This window comes from Pyxicephalus adspersus, chromosome 3, assembly GCF_032062135.1.
Source record: "Pyxicephalus adspersus chromosome 3, UCB_Pads_2.0, whole genome shotgun sequence".
NCBI classification, from domain to species: domain Eukaryota; kingdom Metazoa; phylum Chordata; class Amphibia; order Anura; family Pyxicephalidae; genus Pyxicephalus; species Pyxicephalus adspersus.
In genome coordinates, this window is record NC_092860.1 from 57,193,212 (window position 1) to 57,220,890 (window position 27,679).

Consider the following 27,679-nt stretch of genomic DNA (forward strand, 5'->3'; position numbering starts at 1 on the left):
AAGCCAGTGCAGGCAGAGATGGGCTGGGAGAGGAGTCCTCGATCCCCGCTGCAACCGGCTCTCTGCGGAATGTGACCAAGTTTGATGCACTCCACGTGACCTTCGCAGAGGAGGAAACCGGCGCCATCTTGGAGTGCTGAGGAGCCGCCTGAGTGTCCCCGATAAAAGCCCTGATCAGGGGCTGAGACGCTGGTGGACGCTGTGCTGGAGTGGGGGGAAGCTTCCCCCGTTAGACTTCTTCGCTCTGCCCATCTTTGAGGTAAGTATATGCCCGCTACGTCGGAGAAACAGTTCGGTGTCTGCTGAGCTGGGATCTCACGCAGCCATCTCCAAGTTGCCAAGCCATGCCCCCCCAGAAAAATACTTTTAAACAAAGTTTCCTTTTACAAAGTTTAATAAACAGTTATTCTGCTTCCCTGACCTTCCACGACCCTATCTATGCATTCATATTTAGGTGCATACCATCAGCCCTGACTCCTTCTCCTTGTTTACATTCACTGGTAAGCAGTAAATCCTTATAGACTTCTATAGGGGAGGGGGGGAGCAGGATAACTGTACTAAGCCCCACTGTCAGCATTGGTATGATTTGATCCAATCCCTCCAAATGCCACTTTTACTGTACAGTTAAGACTAAAGTAGGAAATCAATAAATCTATTGCCAAGGATTAAAATACAAATTGCGTTTGATAGTTTGGGTGACAGTTAGAGAATGATCTTGGTACAGACACTCGTTTGGGATCTCTGCTATGAGGAGGGAAAGACAGAGAACCAGTATGAGGCACCCCACTTTATTGTTATTAATATGCATAAAGGTCATAAGTCATTTATAACCCAACACGATGAAACACTGAACCGAATTGATCAAGAACCTTGGGAGACACATGTACTTGATTTTGCTTATACCCATCACAAACAATCATTTAGGTGGACAAAAATCAAGAGTATTGTTTATCATTCAGGGTTTTGCGGTTCCTCCAGAGGTTGCTAGGGGTTCACTGAGCAATGAGCAATTTGTGCCTCTCAGGTCAGTTTTAATGACACCAATGATCTTTTTGGCTATCTTGTAAGGGTGACAGTATTTTTCCCATTAGTCAGTCATGTAAAAGGCATTCTTCCAACTGACCACCAGACGAATGTACTGTAGGCTGTGGGTATAGCAATTATATTAGCAGTTTCCCAAAGACCAGAAAGTTATTTATAAGGATCCCCCATATTAAAAAGTCAAGATAGGCTGATCTAGAGTGTGTATGGAATTTAGGCATACTTAGATTCAACCCTTCTATAGAAAAGTAAAAATTTTGTTTTTTTTGTTTTTAATGGAACATCCATTTTTTATGGCAATCAAGACCTAATGGGAGTGTAGAGCCTCCCGGGATAACTTACTTCATGCATGCTCTGGCTGCTCATTCTATGCATACCCTGATATCGGGGATGCGCAGAAGGGGCATCTTTTCCTTCAAGGGGAAAGAGATGCTAATTTCACACATGGGCAGTGAGATCGGCTTTTTTTTTCCCCTTCACAGGGGCTACATCACCCGATCTCACACCTGCGCAGTGCAAGACTGGGTGACAGAGCAAGAAGACAAGAAGAGAAGGCAGAAGGTGGCGCCGCCCGGTGCTTACCCTCTGGTGTGAAGAAGAGCAATCCCAGAAAGACGTGGAACCGGATCACAAGAAGGACCAGCGCCATCAAGTAATCTGCCGGATTAAAGGTAAGTGTAATTTTTTTGCAGTTTTTAGTTTACTTCCGCTTTAAGTTACAGGGTCAGCTAAAAGAAAATAAATAACACGCTATATTATGTTTTTTTATCATTAAATTATATATGTCATTGTTTTTTGCATATAGTTTCAGTTGAATGCTCTGTTTATTCATTTTTTTAGTGGTTGTTCTTACAAACATTCACTATATTAGGCTTTAGAATAAAGGATTTCTGGTTTATAAAGAAGCTTTATCACACCTCCGTCACCTATTTGTTCTGTTCTGTTTGAGTTGCTTGGTGCTTGCTCTCCTACTTGGGCAGAAAGACGATGAGAGCCTAGAGATTTCCTGCTCAAGGTAAGGTGTGCTGAGTATGCTCAGCTAAAGGAATATGTAAAAGCTGCTGGAAAGATCAGTAAGTAATGTGTATGCAAATTCATTAATTTAAAAAAAAAATTATCATAGCTAACTTTTTTTTTTAACTATTTATGTATATACATATCAGTTTCAGTAAACAGAAAAAAAGTATTTTGCTATGATAAATGATTAAACATTATCTTTTTAGGAATAAGCAAGTAAACAAAATGTACTTTATGACATTAGTTCTTCATTTTAAAGAAAAAAGAAAAATACAACCTCCACTCTGTAAGCTAACTGATATATAGTAAAAATATTTTATTGATGATATTTAATACCTGGCTTGACCTGCACACCCATTGGTTAAATTGTCAATGTAGAATGAATTGCTGCGGGGGGAACTGCTGGAGGTGCAGTTTTAATACACAGGTTAGAGGCTACTGGAAGATATATAAAGCATCTTGTATGGCCCTAAGTATTATTAATTGTATTATTATTATTATTTATTATTACTTCTTCTGTTTTTTGTAAAAATATTACCTTAATGTTATTTAATATTTGTGGATATTAGGAACACTGAATTTTTTTTCAGCATTAAAAAGTGCCCTACAAGTGCACATACCTATTTAAAAATGTTTTATATTTACATTCTAAATCTAAAATTAAGTAAACTATTTAGTTCCATAATAACTATGTAATCTATGTGTTCTTGAGTAATGAAAAGTCCTTCCTTATGCCCTCCACTGCCTGGGAGAACATGACTACATGACTAAACTGTCTACATGCTGGTTCTGACTAATAATATAAACTCTCCTCACTGAATGACTTACCTGTATAACAAATCCTCAGACTGTTGACCAGCTGTCCTACTAGTCAGTATTGTAGGATGTATGAAAACTTTGGGCCTGGAAAAGTCAATGTGTCATCTCAGTGTCAAACATCTCATCTGGCGTCATTAGGACTTATAGGCATCAGCCCTAGGTCTTATTCTCCCAGTCTCCTAGGATTCATTATACTAGCGTTCACAAAGTTCAAGACTTCATATTTTATCATGCAGTAGAGCCCAACACACCACAATGAATATACCTTTCATGTGGTGCTCTGCATCTATAACAAAAAAAAAGGTCACATTGTTTTCATTTGTTGTGCTATGTTGGTAGTGCACGCAATATGAATGGACAGCTTTAATACAATGCATGTTAACGCATGCCATAACATGCATTAGTTTTTGCTACCCAGCACACTACAAGGGAACGCTTAAGTGTGAATAGACCCAGAGAGTCTATAAGTGTCAGGAAAGCTTCATCAGCAATTTCAATGTCATTTATTGGGTTATTTATAGCCTCTTCTGTCCTTACAGTTTTCTCTTTTTCTTTCTCTTCTATTTCTTTCAGTTACAGAGGCTCAGCATCATATGTTGACCTTACTTAGGGTAGGATTCATGCAATACAGCTTGGTTATGCAAGCTGACACCTCCAGACTGTGCAAATGTTAATTAAACTTAATCTGAACTGCACGATAGCAACTTGGCATGAAAGAAAGGATGTATTACTACACAAAAGTAAGAGAATATAATATTATCAGAAACACAGGAAGCTAAAAAAAAATTAAAAAATAGCTAAGAAAAATAGAGCCTTATACATGCATTCATCAGTCCACAGTTACTTTCAACAACAGCATGACATTTGATAAATGCAAGAACTGCTATGAAGGTCACTTTGGGCTTGTTTGAAATGCAAGAGGTCAGAGGAGGGAGGGACATTGTGTCGAAGGTGACCAAAACTGATACATTTAAAAATGATTCAAGCTTGTAAATTTTTAGGCTTGGTACTGTCCTACTGACCTTCTGCCCTAGACACTGGGTCACAAATTCCATTTTGCTAGGAAAAGCTCTTGGTATCCTCATATAAGTTATCAGAAATAATATTTTTTTCTACATAGGATCACAGGTGTGGTTGTTGTATTAAAAAAATAAAATCAGTAAAAGCTTGATACATGAACTAGCTTTATAGATTGTACACCTGGAATTCTATTATAGAATGGAGTCACATTGGCTGCTTTTGTCATTACTGAGCCATACCTGATTACAGACTTGTCCCTTTTATGTTCGTTTCTTCTGTAAATTGAGAATGTGTCTATACTAAGAAAACATGTTTGTTTACTATTACTGTCAGATTACTTGAGTTTCACTTCTCTGAGCAAATAGCAGTTGTGTCTTCAATAAATAGAAATGGCACTTCTTAGAAACCATGAATGCTGAGGTATCAGATAGCAGTTTTATTGGTTAGTGCAATGTCATTTATAGGACAGCAAGCAGTCAGGCTTTCTAAATACCCATGTCTTAGTCAGTAGGAGCAAAGATAATGTTGGTGCACATTGTAGGCCTTTAATTATTACCTGGATTCTGTATTTAAAAAAATATCCTTTTCTAAAAAATAAAACACAGCTTTCACTGGATTACTCAAGTCTCCCCTACACAAGCCTAGACTAGTATTCTTTGGAAATTTAATAACATCTAGCATCATTCATTCTACTTCTTTTGAGTCCAGGGCATTAAGGACCTAAAGGTGCATCATCAGGCTATCCTGGGCTCATGGGATATAGATGTATTGAACATCCCTCATGTCACAATGTGTAAAAAAAATAAAGCTTGTTGGAGTCCTAGAAGGGGTTCATGTAAGTTAAAACTGGGCCACATATATGTCCATCAAGTGTTAAATGAGCTTGCAGTAGATGTGGACATGAACTGTCGAATTTTCTGTGAACTGTGACAGAGATTTGTAGAGAAAAAAAAGGATTTCCCAGCTCATTTGATCAAAGGTTCAATGCTCAGGTTTATTTATTTAGGTTGGGTTTATATATTTATTCAGAGCATGTTCTTTACTATATATGTTCAGTCTGCTTTAAAGATGCACCAAATGTGTACATACGACTGCATTTTACAGTGTAACGTTAATAAATAGGCAGCCTATCTAAACTATTGTTTTCTATAGTTATGATGCCTCTCTATAGTAACTGTTTCTGTACCCAGAAATAATGAACAATTTGTTTTTTTCATGACAATAAAAAAGACCCAACTGTTGCTTCAACTGATTTAGCTTTGAATCTTCTGTGCCAAAGAAACAGTTCAAGATGAATGCTCCTAGTTTTTTTCCCTTTGAGTCATGTGATTATGTTGTTCATTCTTAAGCTACTTAAACACCATTAAAAAATAACAGTGACTTGTTTGTGCTCTTTCTCTTTTCCTGCTATGAAAACAAAGCATTTTGTGTAATTAAAGCTGTTCATCCTCCCACAATCTTTTACCCATCTGACCAAATTAATTTGGCTAGAGTCCATAATGTACGCTGTTCAACACTTCTAAAGGAAATCAGTTTATCTAAGTGATAAACCTAAGTCTAATCTAAGTGATCTATCTATTTCTTACACAGCTAACCAAGACCAGCTACTGTTTACCTAAGCTGTTATGTATTCAATTTATGTTCATTCAATAAGACTTGGAAGTCAGACAACTTTTAGCATTGAATAGAAAATATAAATAGTTACACTTTAGTTCTGTTTGCCTTCCATGTAACAAACAATACCTTACAGGCCAATATAACCTTTCTAATTGGCTTCTATATATTGTACTCGTTAGACATACATATGTACTGACAGTGTTTCTTACATTCACTGGTCAAAAAAATGACTTTCGTGTTTATAAATAATGACTGCTGGGCAACATAAAGCTAGCCAATAGTAAAGCATTGTAACACTGACAAAGAAGTAAAATGTTGCTTTTTAAACTTGCTAAGGATTTTTATACATGGGCATCAACTGTACTTCAACTGCATTTCCTTCACCCTTATGGTAAATTAGGGTTATCATGTGTATGTAGAATGGGTCACTGCTCACTTACACCTTAGTAGGCATAGTGGGCATTAGTGTTTGGTTTGTTGTTTGTATTCAACAAGTCTGATGTGAAGAGAAATTATTCTGTTCCTACCTTTGTATGCATTTTATACTGATTGGATTGCATAACTTAATCAGTGATGTGGTAAATAACTTTTAGGTGTGCTGAATTATGTATTGCCATTTTTCTTTGATGAAACCCAACACTGACTTGTACATCACTACTATTTTCTTTTGTCATAATTATGTCCAGGAAAAATAAATCTAATGATGATGAATGGTCACTCATAATATGGATAATTAACTAAATCTAAAATTTAAGCTAGCTTAGAAAACTTGTAGGTAACACACATGGTCAATTTAAAGTATAATATTGTTCCAGTGGGGAAATGTCCTCTTAACTTCCTCTACTGTGGACAAGTGGAGGCATATCTCTTCACAATAATAGAAAAATCCACTCTGACAACCATCAACAGATCAATTGTCCTCACTGCAAGATTTCCCATCTATTATTTTTGACTAAAAATGTCTGGATGTTCCCTGGTGACAGTAGTCAAAAAGAATAGACAAAAAAAATCCAGTTTACAATCAGTTTAAATTAAAAATAAAAGGATATTTAGCATTACCTGGCCTATTGACTATTGCAAATACTAATTTGCTGGACTAACATACAGGACCTATTTATTGAAACAACTTAATTGTGTTTCTTGTATCCAGTAGATGGGAGTATAACTCTTCTACAAGAAATGAAGAATGAAAATAACGATAAAAGGAAGCTGAGGCAGAAGATATTAGACCAGATGTCACCTGTCATCAGCATCCATAGAAGTGAGTCACTTTTTTCAGCATTACTAGTCTACTACTAACTAGTATATGTACTGTTTCATTCACTCTTTTTTTTAAATGCTAAATGAACTGTATTGTATTTCTGTTCAGCCATTCTTGTGATCCTGGAAGCAATACCAGATAGGTTTGCAGTGCTGTTCCATTTTCTCCCAATAAAAGTACCACTCCTCTATGTAATAAATCTGGCATATTTCAACAAACTTTCTGATGCATATTTTGATTGTATGCAAAAATACTGTAAATGTGTTATTTTTGAGTTACAATAATGTTTATAGGAGTTTAAAAAATACAAAGTATTTAGAAATAGTACACAATACAAAAAGACAAAAATATGGTACAATATTTTATCTTTTTACAAGTTAAAGTGTATGTCAAACCAGAAACCCCAGAGTAGGGAAAGAATAAAACCTCTTTAAGTAAAGGCACAGTTGAACAGATTATTATTATTAAACAAGATTTATTTAGCGCCAACATATTACACAGTGTTGTACATTAAATAGGGGTTGCAAATAACAGACAGATACAGACAGTGGCACAGGAGGAGGAGAGGACTTTGCCCAGAAGAGTTTTATCTAGGAGGTGGGGAAGTCTCAAACAATAGGAGGGGAGATATGGAGTGGTGGGAAGTAGCAAGGGTTTTAAGAGAGAAGAAGATGGGTAGGCAAGTTTAAAAAAATGGATTTTGAGTGCTCTTTTAAATGAACAGAAAGTAGGAGCAAGCCGAACAGGACGAGGAAAGCCATGCCAGAGAGTCGGGGCGGCTATATAAAACTCGTACATGTGAGGAGGTTATGAGCGAGGAAGTCATTAGTACTGTAGGTCATTGGAAGAGTGAAGAGAGCGGCTAAGGGATTATTTCTTTTGTTTCAATCAGTTTTATTGAGTTTGCAAAAAAAAACATAACTTACATAACAAAGGGTACAGACATACAGCACATACGACATATTTATAACATAGCAGTGTTGACCTTCGTGCAACCAAAAAAAAAAAAAAATCCTATAATCGACATAGACCCTGAGAATCATAACAATAAACAATAGGAACCCTTATGGGTCAGAATTGCACATATTGGTACGACTACATAAAAAACAACATAAATTCTCGTAGAAGCATATGGCACAGAATATAATCTAACAATCTGGTCAACAAATAATAAGAGATAAAAAAACAAACATACAACAAAAACAAACATATATAACAAAATAGCCCTAGGGTAAGGGGTGGGAGATGGTACACAAAGCAGATATATTAGATTCGAGAAGGTAGAAAATAACCCTTAATGCCGGAGTAAAAATCTAACTAGAAATTATTATCACTAAGATAGATACGTTTGGAATCAGGAAGATTCTTTAAACCAATCCCAGGTAGACCACGTTATTTTGAATTGTTCCATTCTATCATCATCCTCCGCAACCAACATTTCCATATAGCAGATTTTTTCAAGTTCAGAAACCCAGTCTGCTATAGAAGGAGCAACAGGTTTCTTCCATAATCTCGGAATAATGGCCCTGGCAGCTGTGAGAAAATGACGTAAGACGCCTGTTTTGATATTTGTGAGCGAACCCAGGGCCATAGATAAGAGAGCTACTTTAGGAGTATTGGGTACGGTAGATCCGGTACAATCATTAAATATCTGGATAATCATGTCCCAAAAGTGGGATTTTGATTGAACATTCCCACCATAGATGAAGCATTGTCCCTCTTTGAGAGTAGCAACGCCGGCATCTATTGGATTGTGTAGATGAGATTCTATGTAAGTCCGCGGGGCAATAATACCATCTGGATATGATCTTATAATTAACTTCCTAAACTTTACATGTTAATGCGAGCTTATGTGTAAGGGTAAATGTTTTTCCCAGTCATCCGCAGTTATGAGTCCATCCATTTCCCTCTCCCAATATCTAGGGATTATTTTTTTGCCAGGTCAGAAAGGTAAGTGGGACAAAAGCTGTGGAGGGATTTAAAGGCAAAGCACAGGAGCTTGAATTTGATTCTCAGATGAAATGGACAAGGAGTTTGGTGGTCTCTGGGGACAGGTAGGGGCGGATTTTGGAGATGTTGCGCAGGTGAAAGTGACAGGACCTGGAAATGTTTTGAATATGGGGGGTAAATGAAAGGGCAGAATCGAAGGTGACACCAAGACAACATGCCTGAGGGGAGGGAAGAAGGACAGTGTTGTTAATTGTAAGGAATATGTCAGGGGGAGATTTGGAATTTGAGGGGGGAGAAGATGATGAGTTCTGTTTTATCCAGGTTGAGTTTCAGAAATCTGTCAGACATCCATGATTAGATGGCATACAGGCAGCATGAAACCTTGTCCAGGACATAGGGAGACAAGTCAGGGGTGGACAGACAGATAAATAGATAGTCATCAGCATACAGATGGTACTGTAAACCAAAGGAAGATATGAGACTACCAAGAGAGGAGGTCTACAGAGAAAAGAAAACTGGTCCAAGGACTGACCCTTGGGGAACACCAACAGGGAGGAGAGTGGGAGAGGAGGAATTACCATTGAAAGAAATTTGAAAGGAGCTGTCAGACAGGTAGGAATTAAACCAAGAGAGAGCAGTATCACTGATACCAATGGAGCGTATAATTTTGGTTAGAAGGGGGTGATCAACAGTGTCAAATGCAAAGGAAAGAACTAGGAGAAGGAGGAGGGAAAACCAGCCCCTACTTTCAACCTTGCTGAAACCATTTTAAGTAGACAGGAAATTATGGTTATCCTTTACCAAGGATATAGGCGTCATCTCAGTGGCTAGCACTTGCAGAATTAGCTTTGTATTGTTGGCCAGGACACTGTCTGCATTTAACTTTAAACTTGTAGGTTTCCTGTGGGCACTCTCAAAAACATACTGGTAGGTCAATTGTCTTCCCCTAAAATTGACTTTAATTAGTGTAAGGTTCTGGTCAGCACCAGTATTCACCAGACACCAATACCCCAATCTAACGTCGCAGTCGTCACTTTTAGTAAGCCTTGTTCAGCCTCGGTGGACTGGTTGCGCCTCCCAGTACTCGGTTTCCCCCAGGACCAGCAGCAGACCAGGAGCCCACATATAACAGTATGAGAATTACCAGGCAATCCAGAAAACAAGCCAAAGTCAAACACAGGAAATCAGTCCACCAAAGTGTAAAAGTGTGTGGACACAAGCAGAGTTGGCACAGGCAGAGGTCACTCCAGGTGGAGTAAAGCGAAATGTCAGGAAACAGGCAATGGTCAGCAACAGAAAGACACATATGAAGAGGAATAAACTGCAGAGATGGAGACATAATCCTGCCCCTGTACAAAGCATTGGTCAAACCACATCTGGAATATGCAGTCCAGTTTTGGACACCAGTTCACAAAAAGGACATTGTTGAATTGAAGAGACTGCAAAGAAGGGCAACTAAATTATTAAAAGGAATGGAGGAGCTCAACTATGAGGAGAGATTATCTGAACTGAATCTATTCTCCCTTGAGAAGAGACGTTTAAGGGGGGATATGATCACCCTGTATAAATATATAAACGGTCCATATAGAGAACTCTCTTCCACATTATTCACTTTGAGATCATTACAAAGAACGAGAAGGCACTCTTTGCGTCTGGAGGAAAAAAAGTTTAAGCTCCGGATAAGGAAGGGATTCTTCACTGTAAGATTAGTGAAAATGTGGAATCGGCTCCCTCAGGAAGTAGTTTCAGCAACTACTATAGATTTCTTTAAGAAAAAGGTGGATGTTTTTCTAGAAGCACAGAGTATAACTGAGTATTAAGGCTTTAAAGTAAAAATAACAGTGACTGTTGATCCAGGGAATATCGGATTTCCTCATGGAATCAGGAAGGAATTTTTTTCCCCTGTTGAAACAAATTGTACCAGGGTTTTTTTTGCCTTCCTCTGGACCAACTATGTCTTATAGGGTGGTATATCTGGGATATGTTTATTTCCCTAGTGGTTGAACTTGATGGACGTATGTATTTTTTCAACCTAACCTACTATGTAACTATGTAACTATGAATCTTTCCAGCACAGATTAGCCTAGCTAATGCTACAACAGGCATAGAGCAATGGGAGCAAAGGGGTTATAAAGCCCCAGCAGCCATTGGCAGTGCAGGACTGACTCAGGAACTTCTCTGCTCATTAATCTCAGCACAATCCCCTTCAGCTGCACAGCTGAAGAGGGACCATTCATATCCAAGGGGAAGCCGGGGATACACAGGCTGCAGAGCAGAGGACTGACAGCTAATTGCCCAATCTTCCCTGCTGCTGCAAGTGACGGTGACAAAGAGAATAAGCAGGGTGCATTGCCCTGCAGTGGCCAACAGTACGGGATCGCACCCTAGATGATTGTCTCCTAACAATTAGGGATATAAAATTGCATCTTTGAGCAACAGCTCATGTGCAAAATGTTGTCTGTAGGACAAGAAGTATTTAGAAATTTTGAAGCCCCAGGAACGCATTAAATACTGACAGGAGTTTTACGATCCCCACCCCTTATCCAATACAAATACATGGATAGATATACATCCTTGAAATATGTATTTGAGAGTATGCTGAAAACACCAAACAAAACCGCACATATTTTATATAAAAATTATTTTGCTACACTTTTTACCTAAACACAATTTTAGTGTTATTATAAACAACAAATCATTTCACTTATATGTAAAGTATTATTTTTGTATTCTCAGTATCACAAATATTGTCAAATTAATGGGCCCATGTGAGAACAAAGCTTAAAGTTAATTTAAACATAAGATTTTTTCATTTTAGTTTTAATCTGACATCAACTAAAACATTCTCCGGTGGAGAATTGTTCAGGTCCATGTGTTTCAATGGCAGTAACTGATTCTCTACCAGTTAATGTTTCAACCAATGTCAGTTGTACTGTTTTATAAATATTCTCCAAGCTGTATTAAAACTGAAATAGTAAAAAAAAAAGTCTTAATAAAATAAATAAAACCCTTAGACTCGACTTGTCAAAGTTTGCCTTTACATGGTATTATTTGGTTAATAAATACAGTGATGTGATGTTCAATTATCATTATTTGAATGGTGTAACAGGATTAGCATGTGTAAAAGGCATTTGTATGTCTGTGCTTAAATGAACATGTTTAGCTGGACTGTCAGTAATGTTATACCAATGCAGTTTTTATTGTAGGAGACCTATTTATCAGATTCATTATATCTCCCACCCCCATGTAATTAAAGAAAACAAAGAATATTGTTATACCACCTTCTGCAGGCTTCCTCCTTTCTCTCCTAGAGAGACTGATGTATCCTCAATAACCCACAGCCTAGGATATACACATTATATATCCCTGAATCCTGCAGGCAAGTAAGTCCAAGGTGTTGTGAAATGTAATACAATCTTGTTTAGACACCATTACAAAAAATAAAAAATTAAAGCCAACTACATCTTAGTGTGCACATGCTTGAATATAATGGCACAAATATTTATATTTTGTTTTTATGCACAGTAACCTTTAGCATCCCTAATGGTTGTTATGGCCTATAGCACTCAAACATAAAAAAAAAACTCTTCAATGAATTGGGATATTTGTACGTGTTTTTTCTATTTGATATTAAGAAAATCATATTGTAACAAATGTAATTTGCTTTAGGAAGGAGTCCTAAAAAGTGTGTTTTATGTGTTTGTATGTTAAATGCTTACCACACAAGTTACAATATTTGTACAAGCTTTAAATAATCTTTTAATTTACCAAAACTATGTAATAGGAGGACCAACCTAAAATTTGTAACTAATCAAACAGAATCTTGCACTACAGTGATTGGAAGATCGAAAGAATGTTGTATAGTCATGTGGAAAGCTTGTAGTGAGTGACAGTTTTTTTTCTCTTTTCCTACAAGAAAAAAAAAGAAAAACAGGAGTGTGTGTGTTTTTTTTTTAGTAGTAGTGTGGCTTCAGCAAAGCTTTAAAGGGTTGCTATAATTATCACACGTTCTTACATTACAGTAAAATACAAGCATCTTTGATATTTAACGTTGACCCAGGCAAACTATACTACTTGAAAGACTTAGTACAGTACAAAGTGAAACAACTTGCGCAATATGCACTGCCTCCATAATAATTGATTGAATATCATATACGAATATATCTCTATTTCAGAAACCAATAACACCTTCTGGGGTTTTTAGTGTCTAGCACAACTTCCACCTTTATGCCTTCTACCCCACTAAGTTGAGGCATACCAAAAGTCCTCAAATCCAAATTTATACTGCTGCAATTTAATTGGCCAACCACAACAGAGGTCTGGTGGTCAGAAATTAAGGCCAAATTTCTTGGGTGAAATCCAAGGAGAAAGGAAGTGTTGCAAGACAGAAGAAGACCAGGTGGATGCTTATGGACACCACAGAGACAGAACTGGCCTCTTAGTGAACGTTATAGCCTCTGGGAATCAAATGCTACTTTCTTAAAGCGAGAACCCTTCCAAAGTGCTTGGGGAAAGATTTTCAAAACAACATGGCAACAGGGTTCAGAAATTCTTCCTAATAAGACTGTGCATTGCCAAAAGAGGCAGATTGGTGAGATAGGTTTCATTTCAATTGTTTTCTGATCCATAACCTGCTTGGTAGAGATTGGCTAGATTTATGCTCTGGTGAGGAAGTGCTGCATAACTGTGCCTTTCATTTATCAAACAAAGCAGGGTAATGGTCCTCAGTGTGAGCAACAAGAAAGATGAAAAATTGTTAAAAGTGTGTGTCTGGCTAGGCCTCATGCATCACACAGTAACTTTAAAAATGGTGATATGCAGGAAAAGGATTGAGCAAGAGGTAGAAATGCTAACAAATGTAAGAGCCTGGGGTGGAGTGATACCCGATAGAGGTGCACTTTGGGAAATCTCCCAAAGCCAGGATTTATAATCACCTAGGCTGGAATGTCTGCTTCCTAATGCTTCCCCTCTCAGCATACAAGTGTTGTGACTCTCAGGAAAAGCACCAATAATAAATGTCTTGCAAAGATACAAGTCCCCCCTTATGTTAGGCATAGGAATGTTCTAAAAATGTTGTACACCCCTCCCACCCCACCTACACTTTTCCTGTCCTCTTCCTCCCATAGTTTACTTTGATTGTGATTGCTTTGGCTACCTGTTACAACTACCTTTTGATGTTACTATATCATTATGTACCTGCTTATGTTATTTTGTACTAACAAAATTTAAAATAAAGAATGTTTAAAAAAGTGTAAGGCCTACTAAAGATCCAAACTGTAAGGACTATCTACCACATGCAAAATTTTGGGATCATCTAATGGCATTTGTTTGGCCATATACAAATGACTAGAATAAAGGTGACCAAAATTTAGATAATTTAAAGCAGGAGAGAAAAAGATGGTTATCAAAAATAGGGAAAAGTGGAAGGGTGAAATAATGGGAATATGAAATATCTGCTGACAGACCTGTAATGTCAGTTGATGTGGGTCCAATGCTCAGATGTGAAGAAACAGCTTCATCATAACACAGGCCTGTGGTGGACTTTTTTTTCCAAAGTTTTTACTGTATTGGAAAATTGCATAGTTTTTTTTCCCTCAGATAAGGTTTTTCCCACAAATCACCATATTTTCCTTGGCTGTTTGGTATTATTCCCTGCAATATCTGTGATAGAAATGCACTCCTTACAGCAAACAGACCTTAAAAGAGAAAGGGTGCTTGAAGTGACAATGGTCCCAAAATGTTGGTGCTGGTGACTTTGTCTTCGTCGTTATTATTGCCTGACACTCCATACTGTACTCACACGGAGATTTTCAAACTTTTCTAACCAAAATCACTGAATATTTTTTTTTCAACTAGCAGGAGTAATGAGAAAGCAATAAATTAGAAAAAGGATGTATAAATGCATGCAAAGTGTTTAAGACAAAGGGACAAGAACTAAATAGCTGTGATTTCGTGAATATGGCTATTTGAGGTTGTTGCACTTCAGCTGACAATTTTTGTTACATATGTATGAACTATCTTGAGAAAAAAAATAGCAGAGGAACATCACTGCCTTCATTAAGAGTTTATATTCATTTGTTTTGTTTTGCATATTTTGGAGTGAAACTTAGTGATCAGGACAAGTTGTGGGCTCCACATAATGCCTGCTGTATTTGTGCTCCTACGGTAAAATAAAAAAAAATCTTTTCGTTCTGGGGTGCGTATGGTCCTGACATCTGCAACATGATGAAAGGTTCAATGGATGAGAAAGATTAAGCATACTGTTTTTTTTTTCCCAAATAATTTTTATTGTGAAAAAACATCAAGGTTCATACAAAAAATATCTTCCATATGATAGATATCAGTTGCCCTTCTCAACCAGTGACTTACAGTCAGGGGAAAGGTGCTCTTCCAGCAAGCAGGTATACACGCTTTAGCAACTTTCAATAGTCTCAAAAGGGAATTCTTGTACACCTTACGCAGGAAGTCAGAGACATGAAGAAGTGTCAGGCCTAGATTGGCTTTGATATCAACATCCGTAGGTTTAAGGATAATTTCAGCCACTAGTTCCAATAAAATTGCAATTTGGGGCACTCCCAAAAAAGATGCAGCAGCGTGCCCTGAGCTAAACCATATCTCCAGCAAATGCCGTCAGTATGTGGAAAGAGCCTGGCCAGCCGATCAGGTGTCCTGTACCAGCGGGTAGCCAGCTTGTAGTTAGTCCCCTGATATTTATTACATATAGATGCCTTATGACATGATAAGTATGATAAGTGCAGCATCATGTCTTTTTGTTCATCTGAGAAGCGCATGTTTAATTCAGTCTTCCACTTAGACACAAATGGGGAGGGATTCAGGGGCATCTATGGTTAGCAACGTCTGGTATGCATATGAAAGTGTGCCCCTCTGGAAGCGTTTGGAAATACACAAAGACTCAATAGGCAATAAGGACTGGGCTAACAAAAAAGCCCTCGGAAGGGACCACAACACATAAGAGAGTTGTATATTCCTCCTGGCAGACAATGATGCCAGCTCATTATCTCATTGCAAGGTCGGTAAGTGGGCCCATTCCCCACTGTGGAGGAAGTGCAAAGCTCTGTAAGCTCCAAATCTACACTAAGAATGAAATATCGGGTCGGAGAGTCCAGGAGGAAACTCCAGGTTGCCCAAGATCGGCGAGAGAGGTGAGAGATATGTAACTACTCTCTTGGTGGAAAAAAATGTGGAAACTATTCTTAGTGTCTCGCCAATCAGAGGACGTCTGGACATAGCGACCTTAACAGACACTGGTGCCCACAACAGTCAGTCAATTGGGGTTTTGGAGCATGCATCTTCCAACTCCAAAAGTTCGGATTTAGCGTTTGTGCACCAATCCAGTAGTCTGGACAAGTGTACAGCTTGGTGCTAAGGTTTCGCATCTGGGAACAACAGCCCACCTCTACCTTTAGTGAGTCTCAGTATGGACATTTTGATTCTTGGGGTACCAGAAGCCAGATGTTTCATCTGCTGCAGGTCTTTTGGAATTCGATTAAGTAAAGGCAGGAAATTAAGATCTACAACACGTGACAGCTTCACGGGGATCTGGGTGCCCAAGTAAGAGATAGATGTCTTAGCCCATTTGAAAGGGGAAGGAGGGGTTAATGCCTCCTTAGTTGACCGGGGAAGGGTGCTCAGTGCTTCTGATTTTTGCAAATTTATTTTGTAATTTCAGAGCGCCAAAAACCTGCGCAGCTCCTGCAATAGATTGGGCAGTGAAGTGATTGGGGAGGTGACATAAAACAGCAAATCATCTGCATTTGCAGCCACTTTATGTTCGTTCGGACTGACCTGTACTCCTTTTTTGTGAGGTTTGGCTCAGATAGTTTGTAAAAATGGCTCCAGGGAGAGGTCGAACAACAGGGGGGACAGGGGGCAGCCCTGCCTTGTCCCGTTGGTGATAGTAAAGGGATCTGAGAGTTCTCCATTCACTCTTACTCTAGCACTGGGGGATGAGTAGAGGGCATCCATCCATGTTAAGAGACGTGGAGGTATGCCCAAGTGTGACAGAGTAGAGTGAAGGAACGTCCAATCCAGCCTGTCAAACGCTTTCTCCGTGTCCGTGGAGAGAAGCATGAGAGAAATCTTGTGGGCATGAGCATAATCAATTATATTTACAGTAGGTGTGATGTTGTCCCTGGCTTCTCGGAGAGGGAGAAAGCCACTTTGGTCAAGGTGAATGAGACCACTCAGTACTGGGGCCAATCTATGAGCTAGGATGCTGGAGAATAATTTCAGGTCGCAGTTAAGTAGTGATATAGGCATGTAACTAATTCTAAATTGAGGTCCTTGTCAGGCTTGAGTATCACTGATATGTGGGCAGTCAATGTATTGGCCTTGAGAGAGGGCATTTAATGCCGTTACCAGCTGTGGTTCTACGATGGGGAAGAATTGCTTGTAATATGCAAAAAAGCATACTGGTTTGATTTTGAATGTTTTTCCTAAAATAATTTACACCGGAGATTCTTCATCAAATTTGAAAGTCATGTAAATGAGAATTGAACAAATTTTTACTAGGGATTGGAGCATTGTTTTATATATTTTTACTTGTACTTTGTGGTAAAACCTTACCTGATGGGAAAAATGATGTTTTTTTTGGTTTATTTAATTTCTCCAAACAATTTAAAGAACAGTTAAAATATTAAGGACAATTTTCAAGTGAATAAGAGATAAAACTAATCCTAACTCCTAGAAGATTATTTACATAGCCCCTCCCCTTGGGGTACCATTAATCATAGAAAAAACAAAAACAAAAGCAGGGTTTTTCTGCAGCAAATCAAAATATTTTGTGCTTAGAACAAATCATAGAAAGTTTAACTTATTATAATAGGAGAGTACAAACACAGTAAGTTTACATGGTATCCATTAAGTAAATGGTAACAATTAACAATAAAAAATATGACAAGAGGAATATTTTCAAAGTCGACAATATAAGTTAATTGCAAATTAAATCACATAAAAATAATTACGATTGTTACATACTTACATAGTAGGTTAGGTTGAAAAAAGACATAAGTCCATCAAGTTCAACCACTAGGGAAATAAACATATCCCAGATATAAAACCCTATAAGACATAGTTCTGTTATTTTTACTTTAAAGCCGTAATACCCAGTTATATTCTGTGCTTCTAGAAAAACATCCAGCTTTTTCTTAAAGCAATCTATAGTAGTTGGTGATTGGAAGTGAGGATATTCCATATATGGATGTGTGTGTGTTCTATTTGATAATAACCATCACCATTGTATGTACATATTATATATGATGACATGTTTTATATATTGTATATTGATATCTAGAACATATTTTTTAAAATGTTGTATTATTTTTCAACACACAGTTATTTAAACAATATCTGCGCATCTCCTGAAGAAACCAGTCAGCAAAACGCGTTAGGATAAGAGACATTTTTTTTTAAATACTCAGGGAATTTATGTGCCTAGTTTTTTGGTCATATATCCCATGACATCAAGGGTAAAAACTAAAAACAACGTAAATCTGTGTTTGTACCCTACTATTGTATAATAAATTACACTTTCAATGATTTGTTCTGAACACAATATATTTTGATTTGCTGGAAAAAAAACCTGCTTTTCTTTTTTTTCTATGATTAACAATTTTCAAATGATTGGATTTTGAAGGCCTGTGTAATCTACGGGAGCACATCTAGAGGGATAGTGGAGAATGAAATTTCCATGTCCACCCACTGTTTAAAAGTTGCATGACAACACCAATCCACAACCCTGACTAGGCTTCATAATAAAGGGCAATATTAGGAAGGCTTAAACATCTAGACACTTAGGGAGATTGTGTATGTCTCTTCTAATTCTGGCCAATTAATGGGACCATATAAACCATAGAAAAGTTCAAATGAACTAAGCGAAAGAATGTAGTTAGTACCAAAATAAGTAAGTGTTTTGAAAACTTTTGAGTAAAATGTTTATTTTATTTATATAATGCACCAAAACCATGGGAGGGCTTTTGGTGCCCAATTATGCAAATCCCTTTACAGTTTGTGGAGTACCAGTAGAAAATTCAAAGAGTATAGCTGAGAGGGATCTCTAGGGATAGCTGTGCCCTGGTATTTGATAGCTAACTATTCAATTTAAAGTAAAATGTGGCCTCAACGTGTGAGCTTTGGGATGAAGAAAAGTTAAAACTGAGAGCCACATAAAGTGTTTTAAAGTGAGAAGACAAAATAGTGGAGACAAAGTACACCCTTGTCTAGTACCATGTAAAAACGGGAAGGAGGAAGAAATAAGCATGTTTACCCTTACTGCCAGGATGACATTGTGTTTGCCTCCCTAGTGGGCAAAAACCCAACCCAATTGAATGACTGATTGGCAAAAAAAGTGACCAACGACCCCGACTAACGAGGATAGTCGTTGGAAATGAACGACCGGACGGTGGATCTGATTGGACGACGATCCATCACCATCTATCGTGTGTATGGTCGTTCAGTGATCGTGCATGTTCTGAGCATGTGGGATGAACGAACGTTCTGTACAGGTGCTTCACTGTATTGTGTTTATGTGTATGTATATATATATATATATATATATATATATATACATCTCTCTCTCTCTCTCTCTCTCTCCTCTCTCTCTCTATATATATATATATATATATATATATATATATAAATATCTATTACTAATAAAGAGGACCGGAACGGTGGATCTGATTGGACGACGATCGTTCACCATCTGAAAACCTGCGGACTGTTTTCAAAAAGGAAATTAACAAAATAAATCCTTCACAGCGGTCAGGTGCTGCAGCGGATGATGTATATGTACCTAAATTATGGTACTTTATTCTGTTAGCATTCACCGCAGATCAGGATGAAGGTCGGCCATCAGTGTGCAGCTTGGAAGAAGCGGACAAGGATGCTGGGGAAGGTACACATAGGGATGCTGGGGAAAGCCTTCATGAGACTCCTAAGATATTCAAGACACCAGACCAGGTAAGTTATTGAAAAATATTTTTATTATACAATTTATGAAAACACAGGTACAGCTACATATAGTACAGTATAAAACATATAGTACAGATTTTTATTGCAGTCCTACAAACATTGTGGTGTACAGACTATGTCATGCGATCCTGCCATTCTACTGCTCCAGTAGTGTTGAAGTACTCCAAGTACTTGCTTCGGTTTTCTTTAGCCAACACTGAAGCATTCTGGGGTAGATCCACTAGACCAGTGAATTAGTTACTGCATTCACACGGTGCTGCTGTAGCAGAATCTTGCTCCATTAGAGGACCAAACGATGCACTGCAATTATTTGCAATTATTGCGGCATAGAAAATTATGTAGCAAGCAGCAAGCATAAACTACCTTGTCAATTTTGTCCATGCAGAGATTGATAGCAGTATGGAATATTCGGAAGCGATTTGCTAGAATACCGAACGCATTGTCAACCACCCTCCTAGCACGAGATAACCGGTAATTAAAAATTTTTTTCTCTTTGTCCAAGTTTTTTTGAGGATAGGTTTTTAACAGGTTTTCATGCAATGCAAAAGCTTCATCTGCAACAAACACAAAGTTCAGTCCCTCCACAGTTTGGCTGTTTCTGGGAAGGTGCAGTTGCTTGTTCATCAGCTTCCTGTGAAATGGCGTACAATCCAGAACCCCTCCATCAGACATGTGCCCGTTTCTTCCTATGTCCACTAAAACAAATTCATAACAGGCATTAACTATTGCCATGAGCACGATGCTGAAAAACCCCTTATAGTTCTAATAATACGATCCACTGTCTGCCAGTGGGGTAATTCTTACATGCTTCCCATCAATAGCTCCTCCACAATTTGGGAAGTTCCATGAATCTTGAAATTCTGAAGCGATGGCCAGCCATTCCTCTGGTGTATCAGGAAACTGAAAGGAAGAGTTTAATATGCATAATAATATGTTCTGTTTATATGTTCTATTTATTTTTCTTGCAGACTTCCTCCTGTAGTGAACCTGCAGAGAGCTCACCTGCCGCCACAACATCTACTCCGATGAGTTCCAACCAAAAAAGGGGTCAGAAAAGAAAACATCAGGAGCTGGAAAAAAAGGAAGCTTTCAAGAAAGCCATGTCTATATTAAACGACAGATTTGGTGAACAAAGGGATAATGAACCAACTAAACCCACAATACCCTACCTATTCCTACCCCTATCCATACCAGCAGCCTCACCCTTCACCTGTACTCACTCCACGCCACCAATATGAGCCTCATCACTACCCTTCCTCAAGTACACCAAATCAGTACAGTTTTGGCAATTAAAGCCATTTCACTGATTTATAGTGGGAGTGTGTCACAAATGTTAATTGTTTTCTTGTTGTTAATATTGTTAAAATAGTTATGTTTTGTTTTTTATGGTTATTTATTGGTATTTATACTTTTTTATTGGCACTTTGTTACATGCACTTTGTTAAATAAAATGTATCTTTTGGTTATGAAGCAAATGTGTCATTTTGTTTTATTGATTGTATATGGCCTCTACCTTCATGTACTCTTCTTTCAAGCAGTCGATAATTGCTGCACATGTCTCGGGGATGATATGACCCATTGCTTGCGGTGAGATCCCAGTGGAGAACTTCATGTCCTGCAGAGATCTTCTAGTGGCAAGGTATCTCAGCGTGGCGATTAACCTCCGCTCAGGTGTAATGGACTTCCTCATGAAGGTATCTTGTTTCTGCAGAAAAGGTCTAACTGCAGAAAGTAATTGCTGGAAACAGACATCTGACATATGAAGATAATTCTTGTAGTCATCTGGGAATGAGTGGTGCAGTTCCCGTAGCAGATTCTCATGGGACATGTTGTCTCGGTCCAACAACCAATCCTTACACCACACTCCTCTTCAGCACTAAGCAGACACATCAAAGCAAGGGCTGCTTCCTTGAGAACATTTTGAAGAGCATATTGCAGAGGGACAAAGGGACAATGTGGCAAATGTCGTTCGTTTGACCCGATCGTTCGTACAACTATATTCACTTCCTCTGGTGCACGTCACTTCCTGTATCGTTCAAAGGATCGCATCTATCATGTGTACAATATCGTTGAACAATTGTGTCGTTATCTGCATGTATGTACAGGATCAGTGCTATACGATCGTTCAAAGATATCGTGCAGGATCGTTGCTCGTTCGTTTACCAACGATAATTATTGGAAGTGTGTACGTAGCTTAAGTTTATGAAAGAAATTCTCAAGAGTGAGCAGGGGAAAGAACAATTGACAAAACAGGCAGTTTGCACAGCCTGTTATCTTCTAATCAAACAAGAGGGTTTTCACACACAGGGCTGCTGCTTGCTATGTTTTATTTTATTAATTTTACACCATTTTCTGTAAAGAGTAGAGATTGTAGCAAACATTCCAGGAAGTCAGCATATTCTGAGATGTTTTAATCACCATGTGTGGGAGCAATAAATATGTGGTCAGTCACTAAAATCACTTCCCATTGTAGGATTTAGTATAGCAAACAATTCAACCTCCTGGCCATTTCTGCATGTACTATATTATTTATGTGCTTGAGATTTTTGATTCCATCTCTGATTTTACTATGCCATCCCATGGACAGATATTGTATTCTTCTTTGTAGTTATGTATCAGGCATTGTAATGCTGTAGTGGTCATCATTTTAACTTAAGTCTTAGTAAAGTCATAGTCATTAAAGGAGTTCATTATGCGTGTGACTTTAATGTGTAATATGTCAAAAGTTTTTTTTTAAACAGTAAACAAATACAATATTGTTAATTAATCAATTAATTATTGTTTATTTTGCTGCTCCTGGATCCTTTTGCTGCTCCTGGATCCTTTATACCAGTAACATTGTTAAAAAGTAATCATCACTCGGAAAATTAGTTGAAACAGCATTATAAATGTTTGTTTTTTTTATATATATATAGGTGTCATCCAGTCAAAAAACAACATAGACTGGGACAATCACACTGAGGTGAGTACTAATTAGTACTAATCAGGGATGACACATTCAAGAGAATTAATTAACTGTTAAAAACTTCAGAGAACATTCAAATGATGCCTGTATTTGAATATTTTTTTTAAGCTCCCAGTATAAATACATATGTTTGGTTTACCCAAGCATACATTTGAATGCCTATAGAGCTCAGAGGAAAGGGAGGAAACAGAGCCAGAAAACTGGATCTTTGGTATAAAAAAGGTGAAATGACTCTTTTCATTATATGAAACCACAACTACTAAACAACTCCATCATTACAATCTCTTTTGGGGTTTATCAATTGAGTGTTAATAGTACTGTCACGTGGAGCAATATACCATATGTATCTGTAAATGTGGAAATACCCCTGAGGAAACCAATCGGGCGAAATGTGTCAGGTGTGACGGTTACACTAATGCAGTCTTTCCACCTATGTGACTGTTTATGGGCACCATATATGGGCAACTATGTAACTGTGTACTGCCTAAAAAAAATCCAATGTCTGTTCTGTTTTTCTATATGTCAGTAGAAAACATTATATTTTCCTTTTACTACACTATCACTGACACTTCCTGTCCACATTGTGGCTCCAAACATTTTCTTAAGAAGGATCATGACTTTGTTACCTGCTCTATTGTGGAGAAAGCACAATGGGGCAGATTTATTAAAGCTTTCCAAGGCTGGAGAGGATACACTTTTATCAGTGAAGCTGGGTGATCCAGCAAACCTGGGACAGATTTCCTAAAAGTCATTTACTATTTGCTAGCAAATGTTTTCAATCCTAGACCAGATCCATTCCAGGTTTGATGGATTCATTGATGAAAGTATATCCTTTCCAGCCTTGGAGAACCTAAATAAATCAGGTCGAATGTCCCAAATGTCTATTTCAGGAAAGGACCTGTAAAATAATAAAATGTTATGAATAAAAGAAAAGTGTTGTTTGAGTGCCAAAAAATATTGTGCGGCTGTGGGCTCAAGTGTGGAAATCCGACCCTGCTCACAGAGAAGTTGTGCCCAGGGACAGTGACTGGTTTGTGTATTAATTTACATCAGCACTGTATGGTTGTTTGACAGATGTTTATGTATGTACTACAGTTTGGAGATGATATCTCCCAAATACTGAACAAACAGTGGGTGTGCACAGTGATAATGTTCATATGGTTTTTAGACCAGTCAGTGGAACTGTAATCCAAACTTATAATTTTTAGGAGCTATATTGATAAATATGTGTTTTTTATACAGAAAATTAATTTTAGATACCCACACAAGGCAAACCTTGAACTCGCCCCGCATCAGCATACACAGAAGCAACCTATTATTCGCCAGATAACCATTGATCTTCGACCACTTCTGAAGCAAGTTGTTGATGATTGTGAAGCAGACATTTTAGACACATCAGAAGCTTCTAAACAAGACAACAAAAGAAGCTATGCAGGTACAGATATGCAACCTCCTCAACAGAGAAATTTAGAAGCCTTCAGCATTTCTCTCCCTTCAATGTCCAGCTGTAAAAGCAGAGATAAGTCAAGGCTTTCACAAACTATTCCACGGACAGTAAGTTTAGTGACAGTAACAGATAAAGGCACACTAACGTGTGATTCAATTCAGAAATCCAGGAACTCTTCTCCAGTGTGCTTTCCCAAAGTCTTACTAAACCAAGTTCCTTTGCAGAAGAGCGCTAAGGAGCAAAGGCCATTAAATAAAGTAAGTACTTTAAAGCAGTTACACAGTCCAGATTGTCAATATATACAAAAAACAGTAATGATTTACAGTAATAAATTATAAGGGCAAAAGCCAAATATGTTTCTTGCATATATGTGGTGCAGGGTACCAGTGAAGAAATCTTATTTGCAATTTCAGTTTCACTTCTAAGTCTATATCTTGTTCAGAATTTTAAAATTTTGGATAGATCTAGAGAAAGAAACCATGTTTTTGCTGTATTTTTGTATGTTTAGAGGATTTTTACACATTTTGTCATTGTAAGTAAGTTCCTCAACGGGTACACAGACAGCAATAAAATGTGAACAGAAATTTTAATCCCCTGCCCTACTAATTACAAACATTTTCATTGCCTTTGTTATCCTTACTGCAAAGATTTCCAACAATTTCCTGTCCAAAAAATGACAAAAACATATAAAATAGGGTTCTCCAAAGTCCAACCTCTATACTGAGATTTTCACTGTTCGCATGACAAAAATAGGAGCACATTAGAGTCAAAATTATAATTTTTTATTGACCTTTGTTTATGATTTCTGCATTACTAACAGAAATATGTTTTTTTTTTTGTTGGTGTTCAATGCATTCCTTGTATTATTTATCTCTATTTAATCGCATTAATATTAATCATATGTACTGTGCTCAATATGGGCACTTTAAATCATTTATTTAAAAAATCTGATAGGAGTTTTATCTTTTCCCTGATATGTTAAAAACTTTTTAAAAATATTAAGGTTAAGATAAACTTTAAGATTTGACTTGTCATATCAACACAACATAGTATTGGGGTGATAAAGGTTAAATTATCCTTTATATTTTAAGCCTATCAAGTAGATACTTACACTATTTGTTGATCAAGAAGAGCAAATATGAAACAAAACCCAATTGTATTTGACCATCTTAAATGATTTAAGTGATTTTTTTTCTGCACAAATCAGATGAATGCATCTTGGCTGGGTGTGGAGAAACTTCAGATTCCAATGTCTGAACTGGTAAGAGTGGTAAAAGAGAGGTCAGACAGCGGACACCACACTCTAATTGCCCAAGTACTCTGCTCTCTGAGAGAAAAACAGTAAGTATTTAGCATATGCTGTATATTACATTAAACATTATTTATTATTTGGATACAAATACTAGGTATGCAAGCATTAGAAAAAAAGTTTTCTGTAAACTGGCGTTGTCTTTAAGGGAACCATGAACATTAGCACACAATTGGCAGATCTAAAGATAATAGCTTCCCAAAATACATGGAAGCCATGACTTTTCCTGTAAGAGGAAAGCTTAACTCAGCTTTCTCAATCTTGCACGACTAGGGTCAGCTATTACAGGGAAATTCAATATATAATATATGGCTAACTGGACATCTAACCAAAACACCAGTACTATAAGGCCATAAATATGTAGACACATAATATTAATTACAAAATAAATAATTACATTTAGGTGTTTGCAGTAAAGGGCACTGCATGGCCATCAGTTCCTGAACTCACAAATGTTTTTAGCTGAATAAGAACAAAAAGCAATATAACAAAATATTAAAAAAACAGCAATACACCAAAAATAAAAAAAAATCCTATCATTTAGGGTCAATGTCATTCAATCATAGATAGGAGGTATGCCAAAAATTCAGAGGGCAAATATACATTGTACCTAGAAACACAGCAATTTAACAAGGATACATTATCAGTGACAGTAGTAGTCTTTGGATAACTTAAAGCTGGTTTAATATTGGGGTACAAACATAAGGATTCAGAGGTCTGTTTAGTAATGTCTTCTCCCAAGATTCTCCCAATTTCTACACATTTTTCACGCTGAATTCGATTTTAAAATCTGTAAATCATACTCAATATTCATACATTATGTAATTAAAAAGTTTGACAAATGTGTGAATTTTGCCTAAAATATGGTGACTCTTGGTTGAAAACTGTTAAAAATAGACATCCTGGAGCTACTTTACAAGTTGCACATTTCAAATGGCAGTGGAGTGTTCTATTTTACTTTTACCCATATTGAGGAAGTATAGTGGTTGCTGTTTTTTAATTCCTTGTCTGAAAATACTACGCCTATGACTGCCATGATAATGATTTGGTTTCAATACAAGTTTTATGATCTAAAACATTTATGTATATATAGGTTATAGAATATAGGTTTTAACTTTAGTTTAACTTTTCTGATATGCATATTTGTTCTTGGTCTGTGTCTTAATATCAGAGACAGCTAAATCACTGGCATTTGTAGAAGTCAAACATGATTTGCACCACCTAAAAGTATCTTTTTAAAATCTAACGTATCCAAACCCAAGAACAGAATTTTTAGGATTGCTGCATTAGTTTTCTTTTCCCATGCCCTTTCCCCTATTTTCTCACTTGGGTATCCTGCTATTAACGGTTTACACCCGAGGACAGCATGTGTGTTAGAACAGATTGTTCTGCAGTCCACATAACTGAACTGGACACAGCCACATAACTTCTGAACTGTGCAAAGCTAAGAATATTTGAGATGTTATGTTCAATTGTGCAGGACAGAGGTCAGCACTAGATTACTATCGGGATCAACAAGTATTTTTGTTTTTACACTTTTTTATTTAATGAATTATATTTAGGTGATGCTCATTGTGCCCTGGTTTTTCATTGTTTCCTGTTAAATCATGTCACAGGGAAAAACTCATTCATCATGCTGGGAAAGATGATGGAGCTCTGGTAAGAATGCATTCAGAAATTTCACATGAAACATCGCATATACCATGTGCCTTTGGTGGTACCCGACTTACATGGATGAAAAGAAACTAATGGATTCCTGGTAAATTTAGAAAGACACAATTTGAGAGGAGTGATTTTTAGTTAAATGGACTCAATAACTATTTTCCATAACCAAAGCTTCTTGGATTTGCATGTTTACTTGAGTCAACTCAAGATTCATATGATGTTTTCCCACAAAGGCTAATTTACTGGGTAAATAATATCTACTCTACCTGTTTACATATACAGGATTTTTGGGTACATTTACTAATTTTTGCAGAATAGCACTCTGAACAAACCAAATACTTAATGGAAGCTGTGTAGTTTATACAATAAAATCTATGTTCCGTTCAAAAATTTGATGCATTCAGTACCAATATTTTTGTTAAAAATGAAAATTGCATTCGTAGGGGTCTATTTATAAAGCAATAAATCTAACATTCTCTTCCACTATGCTCTGCCCCATTATTGGGCCTAATTTTACACTTTCATCAGTGAACCTGGATGATCCAGCAAACCCAGGATACATTTTTTAAAAGTCAACTG

At 37.3% G+C, this 27,679-nt stretch overlaps 1 protein-coding gene across 1 annotated transcript; it reads left to right on the forward strand.

Annotated features, from left to right (window-relative positions):
* Positions 1-1,589: 1,589 nt before the first annotated feature.
* LOC140326318 (uncharacterized) lies at positions 1,590-27,608 on the forward strand. Its single transcript, XM_072404793.1, has 6 exons — positions 1,590-1,712; positions 6,668-6,775; positions 22,630-22,676; positions 23,922-24,383; positions 25,334-25,467; positions 27,052-27,608. The coding sequence occupies exons 2-6, from the start codon at positions 6,694-6,696 to the stop codon at positions 27,182-27,184; spliced, it is 858 nt and encodes a 285-aa protein (XP_072260894.1). The 5' UTR covers positions 1,590-1,712; positions 6,668-6,693; the 3' UTR covers positions 27,185-27,608.
* Positions 27,609-27,679: the final 71 nt, after the last annotated feature.

Coding starts and splice junctions, on each gene's coding strand:
- LOC140326318 (XM_072404793.1), top strand. CDS start 6,694: ATGAAGAATGAAAATAACGATAAAAGGAAGCTGAGGCAGAAGATATTA. Junction 24,384..25,333: donor AGCAAAGGCCATTAAATAAA/GTAAGTACTTTA, acceptor TGCACAAATCAG/ATGAATGCATCTTGGCTGGG. Junction 25,468..27,051: donor TGCTCTCTGAGAGAAAAACA/GTAAGTATTTAG, acceptor ATCATGTCACAG/GGAAAAACTCATTCATCATG.